Here is a 23,142-nt window from a genome sequence, read left to right as displayed (position 1 = left end):
GGCAAGCTCTTAGCCCTGCCTAGCAGCCGACAGCCCTTCAGGTGGCAAGCAGGGGCTCTAGCCCAGAGGAGAGTGGCACCTGAGTGCTTGTGAGAACGAAGAGAGAGATCAGGGCCAAGGTCAGCCTTATAAACTGTGAAGTGCTGGCCCTGCAGGAGATGAGCCCATATAATCTGTGATGTCCTGGGACCACATGGGGCCAGCTCTTATAAACTGACGCATCAAGTCACAGGTGACATGGATGGAAGTGGGACACATTCTAAGACTCATGTTTCTTGTGTTCCTACTGTGTGCTGGCACCCTCGTCTGGAGACGTGTAGTGAGTGGGACAGATACTGCCTGGGGCAGGGCACGGACACAGGCACAGGTGGTTCTGCAATGCATGCGGTAGTGCCCTGGCCAAGGTCACCCCTGTCCCGCCTGGCAACATGGCTCATCTTGGCAGGTCCTGATGTGACACTTTCTGAGCCTGTCACCCCCGGGAACATGGCTTCAGGGCCAGGGAGGTGTCCTCTCTGTGCACGCAGCCCCCTTTCCTGGGCCCCCAGCACATGCCAGCTTGGCCTTTTCCAAGGGGACAACACTTGGCCCACAGCCCACCACTGCGTGGCTTCTTGGGAAATCCCACAAGGCAGCCTGGTTCAGAATCTGCCTTGTAAGGAGATGGTCCCTTCACCACATGGTACCTCAGTTTCCCCATCTGTACAACTGGCCAAATCCCAGGACCCTCTTCTTGGGGGTGTTGTGAGGATTAAGGAGAAAAATCTGTGCAAAGGACAGAGCCTGGCGTCTAGTAGGTGTTCAGTAAATGCAGGCTGTGGTGGCAGCAGGGGGTGCCTGCAGGGGTGGGGAGTGAGAGAGTGGGCTGGGGGTGGGGGTGGCAGGGGAGGATCTGGCAAGTTGGGACCCAGGAGATTGGACTCCAGGCAGCCTCATCATGTGCGTATCATCGTCTTCAAGGTCCTTGCCCTTTCATGTGACGCCAGGGGACACTGCCTTGTGCAGGAGCAGGGGGCAGATCAGACAGTCTCCTCCTTGGTAGCCAGTTTCCTTGGTGGGGAAACTGAGTCTGGCCCGAGGTCACAGGACCAGGCCAAGCACGTCTCCCAAGACCCTGTAGCATCAATTCTGGGATCTTAGAGTTAAATCCTGGATTGCTGTTTTGGTCCTGGAATGTGTTTGGAGATCACAGACCTCCCTCCATCTAAGCAGGAGGGAGCTGAGAGTCTCATAGCCATGGCCGTGGTCCCCAGTTTCCCCCTGGCCGTATCCCGTGACTATGTAAGTGTGTTCAGGCCTTTGGACGGCTCTACGGGAGGAACTGGAGTAGAGCGAGATTAACTTGTCCAAGAGCCTGAAGGTCAGAAGGAGACAAGCCTGGATTGGAACCGCCTCCCAGCTGCTCATTTACACGGCCTCTAGTCCTCCCAGGCAAACCAGCCAGCGGATTCCATCTTGAGGCATTCAGAAGTGTTTATTGAATGCTAGGCATTGTTCGAGGTATCTGGAGACACAGAAAAGTCAGTGGGCAAAGGTCTGGTAGGAGGGTGTTCCAGGCAGAGGGCACAGCAGGTGCAAAGGCCCTGAGGCAGGACCAAGCTTGCCGGGATCTGGTAATGGGTAGGCCACCGTGGCTGGAAGGGAGTGACTCTTGGGAAAGTGAGAAGGATAAGGTGGGTGGGAGCCAGACCACAGAGGCCTCCTGGACACAGTGAGAAGTTGAGTTTTTATACAATGGCACTGGAGAGCCATGGGGATGTTTGGAGCAGAGGAGGGACATAGGCAGGTTTCTGGAGTGGCCAATCCACGTGTCAGCCGCAGTCGGTTCCTGGCCTCTCCAGCCTCAGGATGTGCTGGGGTGGGGTCCGTAGCCCTCTGGTCCGTTGCTGAGGCCCTGACACGACCGTGTCCCCCATGCCCTGCAGGTCAGCGCGGGAGCCCAGTTGCTGAGCCATGCCGGGCCCCGGGCGGCCGGCAGCAAGCCCAACCCCAGCACCCACATAGTCATGAACAGCCACAGACACAATGGCTTCGGGGGACGGCCACTGGGTGGCGGGCTGGGTGCCCTGGGCCGAGACCCTCCGGACCCCGAGGCCGGCCACCCGCCTCAGCCTCCAAATGGCCCAGGCATCCAGGTGGTGGTAGCCAAGAGTGAGCCGGCCCAGCCCTCGCCCGGCAGCCCCCGGGGGCAGCCCCAGGACCAGGAAGAAGAGGAAGATGAGGAGGAGGATGAGGCGGGTAGGCAGAGGGGCTCGGGAAAGCCCCCCAGCGTGGGCCACCGTCTGGGCCACCGGCGGGCGCTCTTTGAGAAGCGGAAGCGTCTCAGTGACTACGCTCTCATCTTCGGCATGTTCGGCATTGTTGTCATGGTGACGGAGACGGAGCTGTCCTGGGGGGTCTACAGCAAGGTAGGTGTGGCCCTTCCCCCTGGCACCCCAGGGAGGCCCTGCCGGTCCCACTGGGCTCCCTGAGACCCCTTGGGCACGGGGTGGGGGGCCACATCAGCCCTGGGAGAGGGGGGTGGGGGATGCTGAGGGGTCCCTGGAGGTGGGAAGGTGGGGGCCCCTGGGCCTCCTGTTGTGTCCACCCCGTGGGGGCAGCAGGAAGGCTGCAGGTGGGCCCAGAAGTCTCCAGCCCGTTTCCTCTGCCCTGCAACAAGGGGCTGCACCTTGGCTGAAGGTGGGGATGGGGCTGCCTCCCAAGGTCAAGCGGGGGGAGGGGGGAGCCCCAGAGAAGGGCTGCACGAGGAGCAGGGAAAGAGCTTTCCCTTTTTCAAGAGCGGTCAGGACCAGGTTACATGGGTCCCCAAGTGGATGTGAGGACAGAGGGAGATGAGAGCCATGTCAGCCTGTAAACCGGGAAGTGCTACGTCTGCATGAGGTCAGTTTTTGTAAACTGTAGAGTGCTGTACCCATGTGAAGCCAGGCCTTATAAGCCGAAGTGCTGGGCCCGCCTTGCTCTCAGCCCAGGCCTGAGGAGTGAGGACCGGAGCTTCACTTTCTGAGTGAAGTGACCAGGTGGGGGGTCAGGAGGGCTGCCTGCCTTGACAGTGTCTGTTCTGCCCTCTCTCTTTGTCCAGGAGTCCCTGTACTCATTTGCACTCAAATGCCTCATCAGCCTCTCCACCGTCATCCTGCTGGGCCTGGTCGTCCTCTACCACGCCCGGGAGATCCAGGTCAGTGCCCAGTGGGGTTGGGGCAGCTCCCCTCCCCCCAGCCACCTGGGAACCCAGCCCTCTAAGACATAAAAGTATCAGTAGCCTCTTTATAGTAAAAAAAAAAAAAAAAAAAAAAAAAAAAAGGACTTCTGTGGAGACACACTGTTTAGATCACTCTAAATTTCCTTGGAATGCATATCTTTATTTTAATTTTCATTGATTCTTTGGTAAAGAACACCAACATTGGGGGAGCAGGAGGTGGGCTGGGGTTCTGGTGCACGTGGGTTGTTTTCACAGCCCTGGGTCTTCCGAGGTTTTGCAGCCATGGGGTCCAGTGTTTGTAGCACCAGGCTCCTTTCCCTAGTCCATCGGACCCTGTTTTTGAAAGATTTATCTTGTGCCAGAGAGTTTATTCTCCTATTTCAGGGGTTGATCAAAACCTGGTCAGGCTCCTGGAGAGCCCAGTTCAGGGCTTGTCAGGCAGGCGTTGCCACAGCAGGCTGGCACCAAGGCCTGGGGACACCAAAAGGTGTCAGATGTGGCTCTTGAGTCTGGCCTTTGACCCGTGACCTCAAGGAGCCACAGTATGGCAGGAGATGGGTGTAGGAAAATCCTACCTGCGTTGCACTGTATGCAGACCTGTCAGGGGACACCCAGGGTCTGGCACACAGGAGGGGTCCCTGATCTGGCTGGGGGTTGGGAGGAGGGGGACAGTGACCCCTGAACTAAAGGAAGCAGTTCTGAAGATACAGCTGTGGACAACAATCTGGCAGTTCCTTCAACAGATAAACATGGAGTTACCATATGACCCAGCAATTCCCCTCCTAGTTACACATCCAAGAGACACAACAACCTACATCCGCACAAAAACTTGTACACGTATGTTCATAGCAGCATTATTCACAATCGCCAAAAAGTGGAAACAACCCAAATGTCCACTGACTGATGTATGGATAAACAGAATGTGGTCCATCTGTACAATGGAATACTATTCAGCCAAATGAAAAAAGAAGGAAGCACTGTGTGTTTGTAGCACCACAGCCGAGTGGCTTAAACAACAGAAATGTATTCTCTCACAGTTCTGGAGGCTGGAAGTCCAAGATCAGGTGCTGGCAGGGTTGGTTTCTCCTGAGGCTCTCTCCTTGGCTTGCAGACGGCCACCTTCTCATTGTGTCCTCACATGGCCTTTGCTCTGTGCTCACACATCCCTGGTATCTCTTCCTCTTCTTATAAAATGACACCAGTCCTGTAGGATTGGGACCCCACTCCTATGACCTCATTTAATCTTAATTATGTCTTTAAAGGCCCTATTTCCAAATACAGTCATACTGGGGGCTAGGGCTTCAACGGATGAATTTTGAGGGGACAAAGTTCAGTCCATAACACTCCACCCTCTGGCCCACCTTGCAAATCTTTGTCCTTCTCCCATGCAAAATGCACTCATCCCATCCCAACAGCCCCCAAAGTCTTAACTCATTCCAGCATCAACTCTAAGTCCAAAGGCTCATTTAAATATCATCTAAATCAGACATGGGTGAGATTCGAGGTACTGTTCCTCCTGAGACAAAATTTGCCTCCAACTGTGACTAGACAAGTTGTGTGCTTCCAAAATACAATGGTGGAATAAGCGTAGGATAGACATTCCCGTTCCAGAAGGGAGAAATATGAAAGAAGAAAGGGGTGGCAGGTCCTACACTTCTCTCAGACCTAGCCAGGCAAATTCCGTTAGATTTGAAGGCTGGAGTGTGGTCTTCCTTGGCTCAGCGCCCCACCTTCGAGGCCCACTGTGGTGGCAACATTGCCTCGTTGGCCCCGAGTGGTGGCCTTTTGTGACTGCCTTCGCTCACTCAGCTTGATGTGTTCAAGGTTCATCCACATTGTAGCATGTGTCAATGCTTCATTCCTCTTTATGGCTGAGTAATGTTGCATGGTGTGGAAGGACCACATTTTGTTTATCCGTTCATCCATTGATGGACACTTGGGTTGTTTCCACTTTGGGTGCCTGTGAACAGTGCTGCTGTGATTGCGTGCACACAAGGACGTGTTTGAACGACCATTTTCATCTCTCTCGCCTATATGAGATGGCCGGGTCATTGGTAACTCTGTGTTTGACTTTTGGGGAAACATCTGTGCCACATTTAGCTTGAATTGTGGCCGACCCTGAGAACTAGGGAGTTTTGCTTTTGAGGCCGTGTTTCTTGTGAAAGCCGACGGGGTTTTCGGCTGGGATCTTGCTCCGGGGCCTGGCCTCGTGTCCGAGGCCCACCTCATCCCGCCCGCCTGACCTCCGCAGCTGTTCATGGTGGACAACGGGGCAGACGACTGGCGCATCGCCATGACGTGCGAGCGCGTCTTCCTCATCTCCCTGGAGCTGGCCGTGTGTGCCATTCACCCGGTGCCCGGCCACTACCGCTTCACGTGGACAGCGCGGCTAGCCTTCACGTACGCGCCGGCAGCGGCCGAGGCCGACGTGGACGTGCTGCTGTCTGTGCCCATGTTCCTGCGTCTCTACCTGCTGGGCCGCGTCATGTTGCTGCACAGCAGGATCTTCACGGACGCCTCCAGCCGCAGCATCGGCGCCCTCAACAAGATCACCTTCAACACGCGCTTCGTCATGAAGACGCTCATGACCATCTGCCCGGGCACCGTGCTCCTTGTCTTCAGCATCTCCTCCTGGATCATCGCCGCCTGGACCGTGCGGGTCTGTGAGAGGTGCGCCCCTGACCCCTGATCCCACTGACCCTCACGCCCACCCACGACTTTAGTGATCCCAGGGCTCTCCCAGCCATCACTCTGTCCCCCTGACTTCTGACCCTGGTGAACCGCATGCCTACCCACGACTTCAGACATCCAAGGCCTCCCCCCAGCCATCACTCCATCTCCATGATTCTGACCCTGGTGACCGCCCCCCCCATACCCAGTTCCTGGCCGCAGTGACAGTCCCTCAAGTGCAGCTCCCTCATCCCTGGGACTCCAGCCCTCCAGCCCCTACCCCACACCACTCTAGGACCCCATCCCTCTTCCTCCTCCCCCTCCCCCAGGGGCCCCTCCCCTGGCCCAACCTCTGGCCCAGGGTGGCGGAGGCAGCAGGAACAGGGCCCTCCCCTCATCCACCTGTCCCCCCCACAATTTAACCTGCTCTCCTTCTCCCCTCTGCCCGCCCCACCGGACTGTAGGGAAAACATGTGAGTCCTACCCTCAGCTGAGCTATGTGTGCAGAGCTGCCAGCTGCCCTGCCCGCCAGGAATTTAAGATCCGCTGCCACCAGGGGAGGGAGTGGGGAGGTGAGGCAAGTGGCTGGGCCCTGCCCCGAGCCCACAGGGCCCCGCGGAGAGACTGTCCCAGTGCTGCCAGGCAGGTGGGTCTGGGGTCAAGCCCAGGATAGCGGGAGGCAGGCCGCTCTTGGGCTGTGTGCACACGGCATCCCTCGGGTCCTTGTCACCAAGGCGGGGCAGTGGCGGGGAGAAGGGGGGAGAAGAGCGTACTTAGCTCTGGTGCCTTGTCGGGGCAGCTGGCCCCAGGGGTTCAGACAGCTCCTTTGGAGAGTTAAGTGGGTCTGGGGTGAACGAGAAACCCATCCAAGCTTTTAAGACCCCCGTAAGAGGTCTGTTCTGAACAGCCTTGGAAGGTGCGGGGCCATCCACCCGACTTATATATGAGGACACTGAGGCTCTGAGGGGCGAAGGGACATCCCTGAGGACCTAGTTCCTGATTGTTTCCAGAAACCCCCAGCGGTTCCAGGAGAAGGAGGGGCCCCACTGGACCTCTCAGGGCATGGGGGTGCCTTGTCTGGGAAGGGGTCTCTCCTGCCTTGTGCCTAGCTGGGGCTGGGACTGGGCTTCCTGGGAGGTTCCTGGGCTGGACCTGCCCCCAGATCCCCAGTCCTCACCCCTTCAAGCGCCCCCTCCATGACCCCTGCCTCAGCCTGATGTCGGGCTGATGGGGGCGAGGGCCTAGCTCTTCCTGTCATCAAGGTTTACTGTCTGAGGGTCACACAGGGACTCCTTGGACCCCTAATGTGCCCCCGTGCCAGTTCCCACAGACCTCAGGACTGAGATCTGGGGAGTGGGAGAAGGTGCCTTGCATCGGGCATCCCTGGGGTCCAGGCTGGGTCACTGCAGGGGTGCCTGGTAAGGGTGGGGAATAGGGCAGGGCCCGGGGGGGCAGCCAATCCTAAATTCTGAGCCCTCTGACACCGCTTGACGCCCTCTCGCCTGCCTCGCTCCACCCCTGTGGCTCTGTCCCACCCCACCTCCTGCATGCCCCCCACTCCCTGGTCCTGGGTGGTCCTGTAGCACCCACCATAGCTCCAGCTGGGCCTGGAGCCTCCCCCGATGGCTGATGGGTCCCCCACTCCTCCTGCCTCCTGGGTGTGGAGCCCTGGTCTCCTGAGAGGGGGAAGCGGGTGCCGCTTGGGGCTCACATACCTCCGTGAAAGATGGGGTTCAGTCCCTGGTCCCCCTTGTCCAGCAAGCAGCCTGGAAGTCCAGGCTGAAGGGGCCTGGAATGGCACCCGACCCTCCAGGGGGGCAGGGACTCTCAAAGCCCAGACCTGCTGGGAAGGCCTCCAGCCCTCCTTCCCACCTTTTGGGTTTCCATCTCCTCCTATCTTGAGCCCCTGACCCCAGCCCCATCTGCCTGGGACAGCCCTATCCGCCAGCTCCCCCTGCCCTGCCCCTGCGGCCTAGGAAGGAGGGGGTCAGCTGGAAAGGGCTTCCTGACCTCCCAGAGCTGAAGGGGCTTTGCAGGTAGGGGGCTGAGCTGGAGCAGAACCTTGAGCCATCCCCAGACCCAGAGAACCAATCCCTTAGTCCCCCAGCCTGGGCTAACCATAGGTAGAAACAGTTCATAGCCTGTGTGGCCGGGGTCCCAGGCCACACAGCCTGGGATTGGGACAAAACCATGTCCTTGCAAAACCTTGGGGTCTGTCCCCCTGAATAACAAAAGTTGAGTCCCAGGCCTCTCCCCAGTGCCATGCAAGCTGCCCCTTCCCTCCTGACTGCCAGGAGAGCCCCAGGCCCAAGGCTGGCGCAACTGCCCTCCACAGATTGACTTTCCTAATACTCCCAAGCCCCAGGGTGTGGTCCTGTCTCCCCGTAGGGTCCTCCTCCCTCCTTGGGACCTTGCTGGCTGGGGAAGTTCTTCCTAGTGTCTGACCTGAATCCTCGCCTCTACTTCCTGCCGCTTCTGGTGCCCGTGGCCACCCGTGTTCGCCTCTGTCTGTGTGTCTGTCTTTGGGAGGGGGATTGTGTGCACACGCGTGAACACATGTGCATGCCCCCTCATGTGCGCACGCTCATGTGCGTCACCCACCTGTGGACCCCTCTCTGCCCAATAACCAGCAGCTTGGGGGTCAGGTGAAAGAAGGTTGGAAGGGATGCTGGGAAGGAGTGGTTGCCCTCTGCCCTGTGGTACCCTCAGGAGGACCACAGGGCTGCCCCTGGCACTAACCATCCCCCCACCCTGCCCTATAGTGGTGCCCTGGACACTTTGAGCCTCCAGAGTGATCAGCTCCCTGCAGTCAAGGCCCCCATGCAGCCAGGTAGACCCAGGGCCCTGCCTTCCTGGGGGTGTGATGAAAGCAGAGGAACCAGTGTGGATTGACTGGGCCCTCCCTGGCTCCCCCCAACCCCCAGGTATCACGACAAGCAGGAAGTGACCAGCAACTTCCTGGGGGCCATGTGGCTCATCTCCATCACCTTCCTCTCCATCGGCTACGGCGACATGGTGCCCCACACTTACTGCGGGAAGGGCGTGTGCCTGCTCACTGGCATCATGGTAAGGGCGAGGGCCCTTGCACATGCCCACTGATGGGGAGCCCACGCCGTCTCAAGGTGGACCTGTTCAGAGATCCTCCCTGTGTCAGCCCACCCCTCCGCCACCCTGCTCCTTCCCTCTGATGGGACACAGAAGACACCCTCAGGCTTCCCGGGGACATCTCCTCTTGGGTTCTTCCAGCCCTAGATAGGTAGCTTCCACTGTATTCTCCAGTCCAGATGCTGTGGTCCACTCTGAACCAAGAGTCATTTTTGCCCCTTTATGCTCCGCAGCCTGCTCAATTCACAGCCCTTGGATCCAGGGCAGCAGACTCGATGCTTCTGTGCCTCGGTTTCCGCCACTCCCTCTGCTTGTTGCAAGGACTGAGTCCGTTCATTTACAGGAAATGCCTAGAGTCATGAATGCCTCGGATACCCAGTCAATACCCTCTGAGCCCTGCCGTCACAGCCCAATTCTCCATCATTTCCTGACTACCGGGGTGTCCTGAGCACCCCACTGAGCCCCTGGGTGTAAGGTTTATCTCTTGTGATTCCTGTGGGCCCAGGCAGCACCGCTTCTTCCCTAAAGACTTCTCAAGTCCACCTGCTTGTATGGGCAAACTTTGGCGTCTGGTGCCTTCCCTTTACCCTGATCTGATCATTAGGTTCCCTGCCCGTCCCCTCCTTCTGGAACCTTCTTTCTCTCCAAGTTTCTTGCATCTCCACAAGTGCTTTTCCATGTTTTGAATTATGAACTGTTCGACGTACAGTAGGGAACCCCTCTCTCCCCAGCCCCCAACTAGCATGTTCATCTTGATGCCGAAAACTCAGCCTCTGTCCACTGGTGCTGAACCAAATCCTGGAGTCAGAGTTTGGGGTGAAGTAGGAAAAAGGAGCTGTATTGCTTTGCCAGGCAAAGGGGGACACAGCAGGCTCATGCCCCGCAAAACTGTGTGTCCCAACCTGGGAGGATTTGGCGAGGAGTTTTATATGATGGTTCATGGACGGAGCTGCTGATAAGGCACAGAGTGTGTGCAGGGCCTGCATTCCTTTAATCTGACCTGAGGTGATCTCCTGATGAGCTTCTGTGGTTCTTGAGGTTATCAAACTTATGACCTTCTCTCTGGAATGAAGACTGCTTCATCAAATAGTTCATCTGCCATTTGCTGGGGGCCTTAGTTCTGCAGAAGAGCTCAAAGATACTCTCATGTGCATCCTTTAAGGTGGAGCCAGGACCTGCCCCAAGGCTGCACTATGGTTTCTTGGCTGCTCCTCCCTTGTCTCTGCATCCCTTCCCCTCCCTTCCCTGATTAGCAACTGTTCCAAAGGCTTCTGTTGCCCAGGAGCCCCACAGGGCCCTGCTTGGTTTCAATTTGTGAAAAAAAATCAATGAACACCCACAATCCAAAGGAAGTCAACCAACCCGATTCCCCCCAGGGTCCGCCCCAGGCCACTTCCTTTTCTTCATAGAGAGATGCTTTTGTTCTTGCAAAAGTACTATGCTGGGCTTCCCTGGTGGCGCAGTGGTTGAGAGTCCGCCTGCCCATGCAGGGGACACAGGTTCGTGCCCCGGTCCGGGAGGATCCCGCATGCCGCCGAGCGGCTGGGCCCGTGATCCATGGCCGCTGAGCCTGCGCGTCCGGAGCCTGTGCTCCGCAACGGGAGAGGCTGCAACAGTGAGAGGCCTACGTACCGCAAAAAAAAAAAAGAGAGAAAAGTACTAGGCCATCCCCACCATGGTTTCCTTTCCTCCTGCAGAGGGAAGCGCTGTCTTTCCATTGGCTCCTCCCAGCCCCCTTCACTGAATGTAGACTGACCCTGTTGTCACCATCTCCCGAGGCCCGTGGCTCTCTCCCCTCTTCACCTCTTGTCCCCTCCTCTTTGGACACAAGCTGGGGGTCCACGTCCTCCTCTGGCCCCCACCGGGGCCTCGCTTCTCCTGGACAAGCTGACCTAGACCCTCTCTCAGTTAAAAGGCATTATGCCTGTTTGCTTACGTTATTTTGTGAGATTGGAAGGGAAAAAAACTAAAGATCGGCCACAATCCACCCCCCACCCCCATCCCCGGCAGATGAACTTTACAAACGAAAAAAGAAGAGCTCTCAGATAAGATGATGGCTTTAAACCCAGAAAACCCGCAGCGAAACAGAAAAGCCAGGTTCTCTTCTCTGGGATGAGGCTCCTTCCAGAAAATTAGTTCCATGTTTACCCTGTGGCTCATTCCAGACCCGCGCCCCCGGCACGTGCAGGAATGTTTACACCCAGGGATGTTTTTTGCTTTTCTCTGTCACCACACAGCCAAGTATCACACGAAGCCACACATTGGTCTTTCTCTCTCTCTCTCTCTCTCTCTCTCTCTCTTTTTGGCCACACCGCATGGCTTGTGGCATCTTAGTTCCCTGACCAAGGGTCGAACCCGGGCCCTCGGCAGTGACAGCGCAGAGTCCTAACCACTGGACCACCAGGGAATTCCCCACACATTGGTCTTTTAAGCCACCTTCAAATTCTTCTGTTAGACCTCTTCTCTTCTACCCTTGCCCAAGTGTGTCCCCTCCCAGTCTCTGCCCCACGGACTCACCCCCGTCCAATAGCTTATAAAGCACACATTTGCTCATTCTTGAACTTCAAGGCATCCCAGCATGGCCTCTGAACTCGGTGTCTTTTGCCGGACGTGGCATCCATGCTATCGTGCGGAGTCATTGGCTGACCCTTTTCCTGGGGGTGTAGTGTTCTACATGGAGGTTTCCAGTATGTTTCTTTGCCCCAGTTGACAGGGCTTTTCTTGAACACAGACTCCTGAGTCTTCCCAAGACCTTCGTCCTGGCCAGGAACGCATGATGGGGTCACCTCAGGGGGCGACTTGGTGCCCACCCTTCCCCATAAATGTTTCCTTCCATTCGGAAGAAAAACTAGCCACTCCCCTGGCCCTCAGAGGCTGAGCCCAGGTCTCTTCCTTCCTTCCATCCTGTATGCAGTAGCTGCAGGAGGAAGCAGCAGGTGGGTGCGGTGCCAAAGACAGCCTCCAGCGCAGGTGGGGAGCCACCTTCTGGCCCCCCTCATTGGCCCCTGCCACCTGCTCCACACCACTCCTGGGGCTGATGACACCTGGATGTCCTGGGCTCCCCGTCTCCTGGTTCTCAGTGGCAGAAGTTCCCCCTTCCCGCCCTCCTTCTGCATCACTTTTCACTGCCCCCCACCCCTACCTCTGAGCCTTGCCCTCCCCCTCGGGTCCTCACTCCTGCCCTTCTGTCTCTCAAGTGGCCCCCAAGTGGACAAGCAAGTCCTCTCTGGCCTCTTTCCCTAGCCGGGGGACTGGCTGCCATTCAGAACATACTGGGGAGGGTGGTTGCTAGAGCAGGGTACCCATCACGGGGAAGGTGTCCCCTCCCTTTACTTCCCCGCATCCTGCGTCCAATACTTTGCCTCTTTCCTCCTGCAAATGCCCCACCGCAGGCAGCGGGCCTGACCCTTCTTTCTCGCCACCCTTCTGACCCTACCAGCAGAATCCGCCCCCATGACTGGCCAGCAACATGTCAGCCGGGTCTCTGTCCCCATCATCCAGACCCCAAAGCCTAGATGGAAATGCTTCCCAATCCTCCCACCTCCGTGGGCCTCAGCCCCAAATGTACGTGCAGATCCTGCCTGTTTCTTGTGCTTTCTCTTATCTCCGAGCCTCACTTTCCCCCTCTGCCCAATGGGGATAAGAGCGGTCCTACCTCCCGCGGTTGTTGGGGATCAAATGAACTAATTTATGGCACAGGCTCCCTGGATGTTTGATGGATATTAAGCTAGCGGGGTTGGGAGTCAGTGAACTCAGAAGATGGGATTTGCCAACCCTGCAGGTTTGGAGGGCAAATGTGAGGGGGAGGAACCAGGAGGGCTTCCTGGAGGAAGGAGGGTATCCTACTTGCAACCCATACGAGGTGGACCCTGACATGCCCCCTCGCCCTCTTCATGCAGGGGGCTGGCTGCACGGCGCTCGTGGTGGCCGTGGTGGCCCGGAAGCTGGAGCTCACCAAGGCGGAGAAACACGTGCACAACTTCATGATGGACACTCAGCTCACCAAGCGGGTAAGGACGCCAGCCCCATCACAGCCACTTCGCCTTCTGGTCCTCAAGGGCAGACCCTCCTCACCTTACTTCTGCACACGTGCCCACGGGTCATGCCGCGCTGCCTGTGTGTGCCCAGACTGCCCTGGGCTGTACCACCATGTGAACACCCTTAAGCTGTGCACAGGTGTCCACTTCTGTGCCCAGTCACAGCCCAGTCACGGGCCCCTCAGCAAGAGTCAGGGATTCGTGGTGAGGCAACCAGATGCAATTTATAAGCCGGATGAACTCAGCAGGTCAGCTTCTCTGTGCCTCTGTTTCCTCACGTATGAAATGAGAGAGATGCCGGCGTGTGTCGATTCACTGAGTTAACATTTGCAAGTTGTATAGAAAGGGTCTGGCCCATGGTGAGTGATGTGCGTTAGGCAGACACACGCGTGCACACACACAGCACAGATGTGGATGTGTAAACATGGTCCTGACCTACAGTCCCAGGACCCCAGAGGGGCATTTCCAGGAGTTTCTGGAGGTTTCCAGAGCCTTCCATAGTTTTGTGCTACTCTAAGGAACTGTTCTTTCTCTGGCCTCAGGTAAAAAACGCCGCTGCTAACGTTCTCAGGGAGACGTGGCTTATCTACAAACACACCAGGCTGGTGAAAAAGCCAGACCACGCCCGGGTTCGGAAACACCAGCGTAAGTTCCTCCAAGCCATCCATCAGTAAGTCCAACACCTTTCCCACTTGCATTTCTGTGTCCACCCGGCACGGAGGCAGCCCTGGCCCCCGGGGAGGAGGCTGCAGACTAGGCCAGACAGCTCGTCATGGCCACATCATGGCCATTCCCATGCCAGGTGGTCAGTTGGTTGGGGCCTGCAGCTTCTGTGCTGGGTGGGATAGTGGGTTGGTCGGAGGGAGGCAGGTGATGGACCCAGCACTTGTCCAGAACAGTCACCTCTGATAAATCATGCAAACCACCCAACATAGTGGCAGGTAGCATAATTTATTCTCTGAAATAGCCAAAATGACTCTCCCCTTGGACACTGAAGCAATTTCCCCTTTTTGCTTTGGCTTCCAGGAAGCTCAGAATTAAATCTGTGGCCTGATTCATGTGATCATGTGGGATAATTAGAGATTACTTAATTTTCTCTGTTGTCCCTTTTTCCTGAGAATTATTTAATCAAGTGGTTCTCATCTTGGCTGCTCATTGGGGTCACGTGGGGGTGCTTTTTAAAATCTCACAGGCTGGGAATTCCCTGGTGGTCCAGTGGTTAGGACTCCACGCTTTCACTGCTGAGGGTGCTGGTTTGATTCCTGGTTGGGGAACTAAGATCTCAGAAGCCGCACAGCGTGGCTGAAAATTTTTAAAAAATAAAATAAAATCCTACAGGCCATACCCAACACCAGTTACAGTAGAGTCTGGGATACAGCCTGAGCTCAAGTTTAAGTTCCTCAGGTGAGTCCAGTGTGCAGCCAGAGTTGGCAGACTTTTTCTGTAAAGGGCCAGATATTAATTATTTCAGTCTTTGTGGGCCAAAATGTCTATGTCACAGCTACTCAACTCTGCTGTTGTAGCAGGAAGACAGCAAGGATGAATGGGTGTAATTATGCTCTGATAAAGCTTTATTTTCCAAAGCAAACAGCTGTCCAGATTTGGCCTATAGACCATAGTATGCCAATCACTGTCCACAAGAAATATGTGAACCACATACATAATTTAAAAGTTGAAATTAATTTTAATATATTTATTCAATCTAATATATCCAAAATGTTATCATTTTAATATGTGATTAATATAAAAATCATTAATTAGATATTTTAGAAAGTTTTTTATACTAAATCTTTGCAGTCCGGTACGTATTTTACACTTACAGCCCGTTTTTATTCAGACCAGCCACATTTCAATGCTCAGTAGCTACATATAGGATGTATGGGACAGTACACAGTCTAGAATTTAAACAGTTTCAAATCTTGTGGGATTGGGCACTCACATATAAATTACAGTTGAGTCACATAGTAGCTGATTTAAAATAGAAAACAACGTGTTTTTAAGCACTTTTCAGAATGGGCCCATGCATTCCCAGCTCTTACATCCTGGAAAACCTCATTCACAATTGGGCTTCCCTAGGAAAATCAGATGGATCCCTGCCCCAAGAACTCTCAGGCCAGACTCAGGGGCTGATGAACCAGAAAGCGAGGCAAACAATGTTAGGGTCTGAACTAGTACAACAGGAAGGCAACCAAGTCACCCATAGGGAACAGAGATGAGAGGCAGCACAGAGAACCCTGGTGTGAGCGGTAGAGCCAGGAAGCTTATTGTGGGGAGACCCCAGGGTGTGGCTGGGACGGTCAGCTCCTGGGGCACAAGAGGGTAATGGAGTGTGACCATAGCGAGATCAGGCCATGGGAGAGGAAGCTCAGTCAGCTTGACTTTAATTTTTTAATCCTATTTAATAATTTTGCCTCTTTTAAAAGAACAGCTTTATTAAGGTATAATCGACATACAGTCAACTGCAGCTATTTAGAGTGTACAGTTTGATCAGTGTTAACATATGTATACATCCATGAAACTAGCCCCACAGTCAAGATAATGAACAGATTCATCACTCTAAAAGTCTCCTTGAGCCCCTAGCATCCTTGTCTTTTAGCTAGAGAGTTTAGTCCATTTATATTTATTGTGTTTACTGTTATGATTGGATTAATTTCTCATGATAACAGTCCCTATTTCATGGGACTGTGGGGAGGTCTAAATGGAGTGATGTGCAGAAATGCCTGGCATAGTTCCTGGCATAGAGCAAGCAGTCAGTAACACATGGTACCCCCAACCTCTGCTTCACCTATCACCTATGAAGCAGGGAGAGGAGTTGGTGCCCCACCTGCTTGACTTCACTGGGCCCAGGTGTTAGTCCTATTTCCTCATAAGACCCCAAGGCCCTCCTTGTTGACCCTTCAACAGTTGTTTACTGACCACTGGGTCCCAATCTAGTCTCTGCCACCTAACTGTGGGGCCTAAGCAAGTGACTACAGTAGTCCAAGCTTCGTTTTCTTATCTGTAAAGTGGAGACAATGGTGACATGCCTCTTCTCCAGGAATGGAGTGTGGATCAAACAATTGGGGTGACCAGATGATTTGTCTGCACCTGCCTGTCACACAGTATTTTCTGAAAATGGGAACTGTTGTTGTTGTTGTTATTACCACCCTCGATATGTTCATTTGGTCATTCCACAAACATTTCCTGCACCAGCTGGTGTGCCAGGCATGGAGGACACAGACATGGCTCTGCTCTGGACCTTGCCCCAAGGGATGTCCCAGAAGGTTCTTTGGGAGAAGTCGGAGGGTAGGAATTGAGGAGAGTTAGGTCTGTGGAGAAGGCACCTGCTCTGTGAGTGACCTTTGTCCCTTTGTTCTGGGGAAGGACTATCTCGCTCACCCTTAGGTCCCCCTGAACACCTCCAAAAAAACAGTGGCCTTATGAGAACAGCTGATGAAATCAAGCAAGTTTGAACTAGGGCCTAAAGGGTGGATGGGATTTGGGTAGGAAACGGAGAGGCAGGCATACCAGGGAGTGTGCACAGTTTGGGCAAAGGCGGGGAGGTGGGAATGAGCACAGTGCCAGGGAGACCAGAGGTACCACCTGCAGGTATGAGGGAGCCACGGCATCTTCTTGAGCTGGAGAGTCCCCATGATGGGAATGCAGTATGAGCAGCCAGTGAAAAGGAAACAGTGGTCTTGGAGAGGACAAACTGAGGAACACAGCATAGGTTTGGGAAGCGTACACATTTCCTAGGGCTACTTTAAGAAAAGTACCACAAACTCGGCGGTTTAAAACAGAATTTATGATCTCACTGCTCTGGAGGCCAGAAGTCCAAAATCAAGGTGTCGGCAGGGCCGTTCTCCCTCTGAAGGCATCAGGGGAAGATCTGTTCCAGGCCTCTCTCCTAGCTTTTGGTAGCCTCAGATGCTCCTTGGCTTATAGAAGCATTGCTCCAGTCCCCCATCTTCATATGATGTTCTCCCTGTATCTTCACATTGTCCTCCCTCTGTGTGTGTCTGTCCAAATTTCCCCCTTTTTATAAGGACACCAGTTATCTTAACCTAGTTAAATTTGGAAAGACCCTATTTCCAAAGAAGGTCACGTTCTGAGGTTCTGGGGGTTAGGACTTCAATATATCTTCTGGGGGGACACCATTCAACCTGTAACAGGAAGGTTCCAGAGATGCCAGGAATGACTTGCCCAGGGCAGGCATGTCAGTGGCTCCTTAGCAAGTCTCCGCCAACTTCCAGGGCTAGGGGTGTCTGTATCCACCTCCACTTCTCCAGACCGAGGGCTGGGTCCTCTCAGGGGTCCTGGCAACACCCAGCATAGGTGGGCCCCAAGGGGCCTCTCCAAGCATCTATCACATGTGGGTGTGCAAGGGTTGAGTTTGGACTAGTGAGGAGGAAAGGAGAGTCCTACCTGGAAAGGTCTCCCTGGGCTGGTTTAGCTACAGAAGGGTGGAGAGAAGGGGTGAGGACAACACCCCCCACCCCACCAGCCCCATAGGCAGCTGTCCAGGCGGCCAAGGTCTCAGAGGCTGAGTGGCAGACTCAGGTGCAAATCCTGCTAGGATGCCAGTGGGCACCGGCTTTGCCCCTCTGAGCCTTGACTTCCCCTTTGGGAAATGGTATGGGCATAGTTTTCTGGACTAAATGTCACCTCCAGGGCCAGGAGCTTGGCACAGGCAGGCATACAGTGGGGCTGCAGGGCCGGAGGCAGCTGCATTTGCTGTGAGGCACTGCTGGAGGGAGGGGGCAGAGGGAGGATGCATCCCTGAGGGCTGGTACCACCCCCTCAGAGGCTGGACCTCTCCCTAGAGCAAGGGCAGCAGCCCCTCCGCCGTCCAGGGCCCCCAGCCTGGCCCTGGGGTGGCGCACGTGGGAGGGTTGGGCATGGGCTGCCCAGGTGTGCTGAGATTAAAATTGCCTTGTGGTTTCTCCCTGCTCCGCTGGGTCCTGCCAGAGCTCAGAAGTAAGTCTCTTCCTGGGGGTTAGTGCATGTGGGCACTGTGGGTGGTAGCTGAACCGCCCTCCAGGCCCTGCTGCCCCCTGCATGCCAGGAGGGAACGGGCTGCAAGGGGGCTAACCTCCAACTTGCCCCTCACCCCCCACTGCATATCTCACAAGGTGACTCTGGGTGGGGTGGGTGCATGGAGGAACCCTGACCCCACTGCAGCCTCTGCACAACCCCACCTTCCCACCTGTCCGACAGGCTCCGGAGTGTGAAGATTGAGCAAGGGAAGCTGAATGACCAGACCAACACGCTCGCAGACCTGGCCAAGGTGAGCAGGGCAGGGTGAGGTGGGGCAGCCCCCTGGTCCAGAAGGAGTTGGTTAGGCCCTCAGAGGAGGATGAGGGATGTTCCGTAAAGGACAAGGCCCAGCTCCTGCCAGGGAGGGAGGGACAGGGCTGGTGCCCATAGTATAGACAGGTGACCCAGGCAAGTGATGCAGGGCAGGCAGGGACCAGCCACCAGGGAATAAGAGCCCTGTCTGCAGGGGTCCACTGTGACCAGAGGCTCCAGTTGTTAGAGTGATGCCAGAAATCTACATCTGTGTGTAAAATCTTTACTTTTTAACATTGGCAGCTGTTTTATCAGCCTTTTTTTTTTTTCTTTTAATTTCTTGGCCACGCCATGCGGCATGTGGGATCTTAGTTCCCTGACCAGGGTTCGAACACACGTCCCCTGCAGTGGAAGTGTGGAGTCTTAACCACTGGACCACCAGGGAAGTCCCAATTTTTGTCAGCCTTTTTTTTTTTTTTGGCATCTATTTTATATTTTTAATTAATAGCTAATAAAAAGTTTTAATAAGAATATGTAATTAGTGGGCTAAATTGGTGAAGTGGTACTTTCGTATTTAGAAATGTCATCTACATACAAGCTCTAAAATCTAAGAGAAAAACAAATTTCTTTTGCTAGGGTTATAAGTTCAAATTATAGCATCAGGAGAAAGCTTATTTGTATAGCAATTAAACATCTTTCAGGAAATTAAAGTTGATTGCAAGAGCTCTGTAAGATCGGTGTGTGTTATAAATGGATCTATTTGTTGGTTCTAATGTCAGGTCCCATCCAATTTCCCACTTTTTTTTTTTGGCTGTACGCGGGCCTCTCACTGCTGTGGCCTCTCCCGTTGCAGAGCACAGGCTCTGGACGCGCAGGCTCAGTGGCCATGGCTCACGGGCCCAGCCGCTCCGCGGCATGTGGGATCCTCCCAGACCGGGGCACGAACCCGTGTACCCTGCATCGGCAGGCGGACTCTCAACCACTGCGCCACCAGGGAAGCCCCAATTTCCCGCTTTTTATTCATCCATTAGAAGATATGTCAACTGACTCAACTTCAGTTGGGCAAGCTCTTAGAATATTTGTCACACTCTTCTGAACTCCCTTTTGCCCTTTCATAAATAGTTCACGTGTGAACTTTGCAAATTGGCTCCAATGCAATTTAATTAAATACTAACGGGGGACTTCCCTGGAGGTACAGTGGTTAGGACTCTGCAGGGGGCAGGGGTTCAATCCCTGGTTGGGGAACTGAGATCCCTCATGCTGCACAGAGTGGCCAAGAAAAAAAAAAAAAAATTTAATACTAACCCACATAAACTTAATTTGAAAGGGAACATTACAGAGGAAAAAACATATTCTAGAACCCTGAAGAAATAATTCAATCGGTAGTAGAAAGAACCTAATCCTAAGAGCATGTAGAAATCCTTGGCCAACTAATTTGATGTCATATGAGATTACAGCTCCAAATACATATCGAATGCCTTTGAAAAATTCAGGTACTAGATATTATAGTTTGGATTATCCATATCACACTTCCTTCATTAGTACAGATGATTAAAATGTGAATTTATAAAAGTTATTTAAACCTTCTAATTACAGCAGTATACTCCGCTCCAAATACATTTAATGAAGGCTTCGAAATAAGCCTTTCACTGGATTGGATTAGAGGGTTTCTAATTTTTTTTAATTTAACGAGGTTAAAATGTTTTCCAATATTAAATTTTAATGCTTTCCAAGGTTGCTGATTTAATTTGTATCTCTCCAAAAAAAAACAAAATGTATATTCTAATAAAAGTTTAAACCTCAGAGAGGGCCAAAAAAGACCCATCCAAGGGCTGGATGCCTCCAGATGTTACTCTCTGGCCCCGGGGGACTGTGTGACCCCTTGAGGCGGGCTGGGGTGAGGGTCTGCAGCCCTACGGGGGTGGGGTGGGGGGAAGCGGGCAGAGGCATTTGTTCATCCTTGGATGGGGTTGGCCTACCAGTAACAGGAAAGGGTGGAAGGCAGGGCTCAGGTAAAGGCTTTCGGACCGGAAGGGAGAGGCTGCAAGTACAGTGCGGAAAGAAGGAGCTGTGGGGTGGATGACCTGTCCCCCTCCCACAGATCGAGAGGTTGGGGTGGGGTAGGGTGTGGCACAGCCCCTTCAGCCCTCGCATCTGAGGCCCAGGACGGGCGGTGAGCTGCGGTCTGTCTGGGCGTCTAGACAGCGCGGAGCTGGGCTGAGACTCGGAACGGTGATCTAGCGCCACCTGGTGGTTACAGCGGCATTTGCAACTAGGGCTGTTCTGCGTGTCCCGCCTACCCACTGCAACTCCCGGGCCCATCTGGACTGTGGCAGAACCAGCCCCTGCTTGCTGGGTTGTGGGGAGCAGTCGAGATGGCAGGGATGCCCCACGACCTTCTGTAATGTAATTGTTGTGGCTGTCGTGTTGCCCGGTCTGTGATAGGGTCAGATTCTTGGGGTGGTCACCTCTCCCCCCCCCCCGCAGACTTCTATCCCCTCCCCAGTCGAATGTGGAAAGCAGGGGATAGTTCACAACCGAGCCTCCTCCCCCTCGACCGTGTCCCCAGCCTGGAGCAACACCAGTCCAGAATCACCCAAGACCACCCTCTGGCTTTACAGGCCATGCAGCTAGTTCATCCCCTCACGGCAACTCTGGTCACATCCGCTGGGCCCCAAGACCTCCCTTGACCTTCCCCTGGTCTGCTGGCTCCGAGCCTGGCACTCAAGACCTGTGTCTCCGCTCCGCTCGCCTATCCTCCCACCGCTCCCTGGGGCCCAGCAAGATGCCTTTGGCTGGTTTGGGGGTGCGCTCACAGTTGCTCCTCACTTGGGCCGCCACCCAACCGGGGCTGGTCTGCCATCTCTCTGCAACCACCCCTCCCTCTCTCTCACCTGGCCTCTCCTCTCTCCCACCCTCCCTGTCTCTGACAGACCCAGAATGTCATGTACAACCTCATGTCCGAGCTGCACGCCCAGCACGAGGAGCTTGAGGCCCGCCTGGCTGCCCTTGAAAGCCGCCTGGACGCATTGGGCGTCTCCCTGCAGGCCCTGCCGGGCCTCATCGCCCAAGCCATACGCCCGCCTCCACCACCCCTGCCTCCCCGGCCTGGCTCCGGCCCACTGGACCCGGTGGCTCGGAGTCCCCCACACCGGCGGCCACCCACGGCCCCTTCAGACTGCGGGTGACGGCTCTGCCTGCCACCAGACTCCTCAATCTTGGCCATCGTGTGGCCGCCACCTCCACGCCAGCCAAGAAGCCCTGTACAGTGGCGCCTCTTGGAGTTCAAGGAGCTGAAACCGAGTTGGGCTGATTGGACTGGGGCCCGCCAGACTGTCCGGGCAGAGGGCAGGGCCATACGGCAGGCAAGGGCAGGGGCGGGCCACCACTGGCTTCCTCCCTGATTGGAGCTGGGAGAGCCTGGAGCTTCCTCTGGTCCTCTGCCACCCCCAACCCCCGGCTCTCCCCAGGCTCCCGGTGGGTGCGGAGCAGCCAGGAGAGGGGTCCTTGCCAGTTCCAAATAAAGCAGGACCCACCCACTTGCTGCCTGTTGTGCGTGGCTGGGGGACACTCATAATCACAACATGGGGAGTAGATACCCGGCCCTGGGGTTCCAGACCAGATGTGGGGGTCAAGGTGAGCCCATCCCCATCCCCATCCTAGGCAGGTTGTCTCCCGGGCCTGAACTCAATCAGAGACACCTCCCTGAGGACATCTGCGCCGGTCCCACCTGACACCGATTGAGGGGCCCTGCAGAGAGCATGGCCCAGCCCTGGCCTACAGGAGGCAGCAGAGAGTCAGGACTTCCTTCCAGCTGGTTTTGCTGGAGCACCCACTAGGGCCCAGCGGAGCTGTGGGTCAGGGTCCAGTGGGGGAAGTGACATGGGTGAGGAGGGCCATTCAGTCTTCGGCAGACATGGATTGAGCACCTGCTGTATACAGGCAATGTAATGTAAATTATCACACTGACTCTTCACCAGAACCTGAGCAGGGTAGGATGGGGAGACTCAGAGGAGTCAAGCCACCTGCCTGGGGCTACAGAGTGAGGAGGGAGGGGTGAGCCAGGATTTAAACTCAGGGGTCCATAGGCCAAAGGGAAGAATGGACTTGGTGGAGGGCACTCCGTGGGGAGGGGAGTGGTGTGATCCTGGCGTTTGAGGGGCCCCTCTGGGGCAGGATGGAGGGGAAGGTTCTAGACATAAGTAGAATCAAAGGGTCCCTCCAGGCCTTGGGCTCGGAGTGCTGGAGTCAGGTGGGGGAGGCAGGCAGATGCTGGGCCCTGGGTGGAGAGGGAGGCTAATCTGGGTCCAGCTGAGAGCCCAGGCTCTGGCAGCCTCCGATAAGGCCATGGGCCACCTGGCTGGAAGTGATAGGTGGGGCACAAGAGCAAGAAGGGTCTGGGGAGGTGTCAGTGGGCTGTGGTCAGATGTGAGTTCGAGTCCTGACTCTGACACCGGTGGATGCCTCTAGGCGGTGGCTGCCCCTCTGGGGGCCTCAGTTTCCTCTTCTGTAAGATTGGATGCCGAAAATAGGGCACAGTGTTCACCCTTGGGAGCACCCAGTCTGACGGAGGAGGCATAGTAAACACACAGCGGTCACAAACACAGCGACCAGAGCCGTAAAGAAATAAGTCCAGAGAATGACTCTGGTGACATTTGGGCGTGGGTGGGTGGAGAGCAGATCTGGGGAAGGGCGTTCCTAGCAGCGACAGCCAGTGCAAAGGCTAAGAAGCAAGACCCGAGCTTGGTGTGTTTGCGGAACAACCAGATGGAGGCTGGGGCGGCGCCCGGTCCAAAGGTGCCGTGTAGGGGACGAATGAGTCCACAACACAGAGCCCGGTGGCTGCCTCCGCTCCGCGCCAGC

General features: G+C 55.2%; 1 protein-coding gene and 1 non-coding gene across 3 annotated transcripts in view; one reads left to right on the top strand and one right to left on the bottom strand.

Annotated features, from left to right (window-relative positions):
• KCNN1 (potassium calcium-activated channel subfamily N member 1) overlaps positions 1-21,777 on the top strand; it is a 32,196-nt gene extending 10,419 nt beyond the window's left edge. For both annotated transcript variants that reach the window (XM_060006674.1, XM_060006673.1), the window contains 8 exons: positions 1,926-2,408; positions 3,080-3,175; positions 5,451-5,869; positions 8,794-8,935; positions 12,874-12,984; positions 13,554-13,681; positions 18,208-18,277; positions 21,213-21,777. In XM_060006674.1, the coding sequence (XP_059862657.1) occupies positions 2,007-2,408; positions 3,080-3,175; positions 5,451-5,869; positions 8,794-8,935; positions 12,874-12,984; positions 13,554-13,681; positions 18,208-18,277; positions 21,213-21,467 (1,623 nt within the window). In that variant the 5' untranslated portion in view covers positions 1,926-2,006 and the 3' untranslated portion in view covers positions 21,468-21,777. The remainder of the gene's footprint in view (positions 1-1,925; positions 2,409-3,079; positions 3,176-5,450; positions 5,870-8,793; positions 8,936-12,873; positions 12,985-13,553; positions 13,682-18,207; positions 18,278-21,212) is intronic.
• TRNAD-GUC (transfer RNA aspartic acid (anticodon GUC)) lies at positions 11,309-11,381 on the bottom strand. The gene has a single exon. It is a non-coding gene; the product is annotated as a tRNA-Asp (tRNA).
• Positions 21,778-23,142: the final 1,365 nt, after the last annotated feature.

Source organism: Delphinus delphis, chromosome 3 (genome assembly GCF_949987515.2).
Source record: "Delphinus delphis chromosome 3, mDelDel1.2, whole genome shotgun sequence".
Classification (NCBI taxonomy): Eukaryota; Metazoa; Chordata; class Mammalia; order Artiodactyla; family Delphinidae; genus Delphinus; species Delphinus delphis.
The sequence above is the reverse complement of the archived record's forward strand: the minus strand, read 5'-3'. Positions and strand labels throughout refer to the sequence as shown.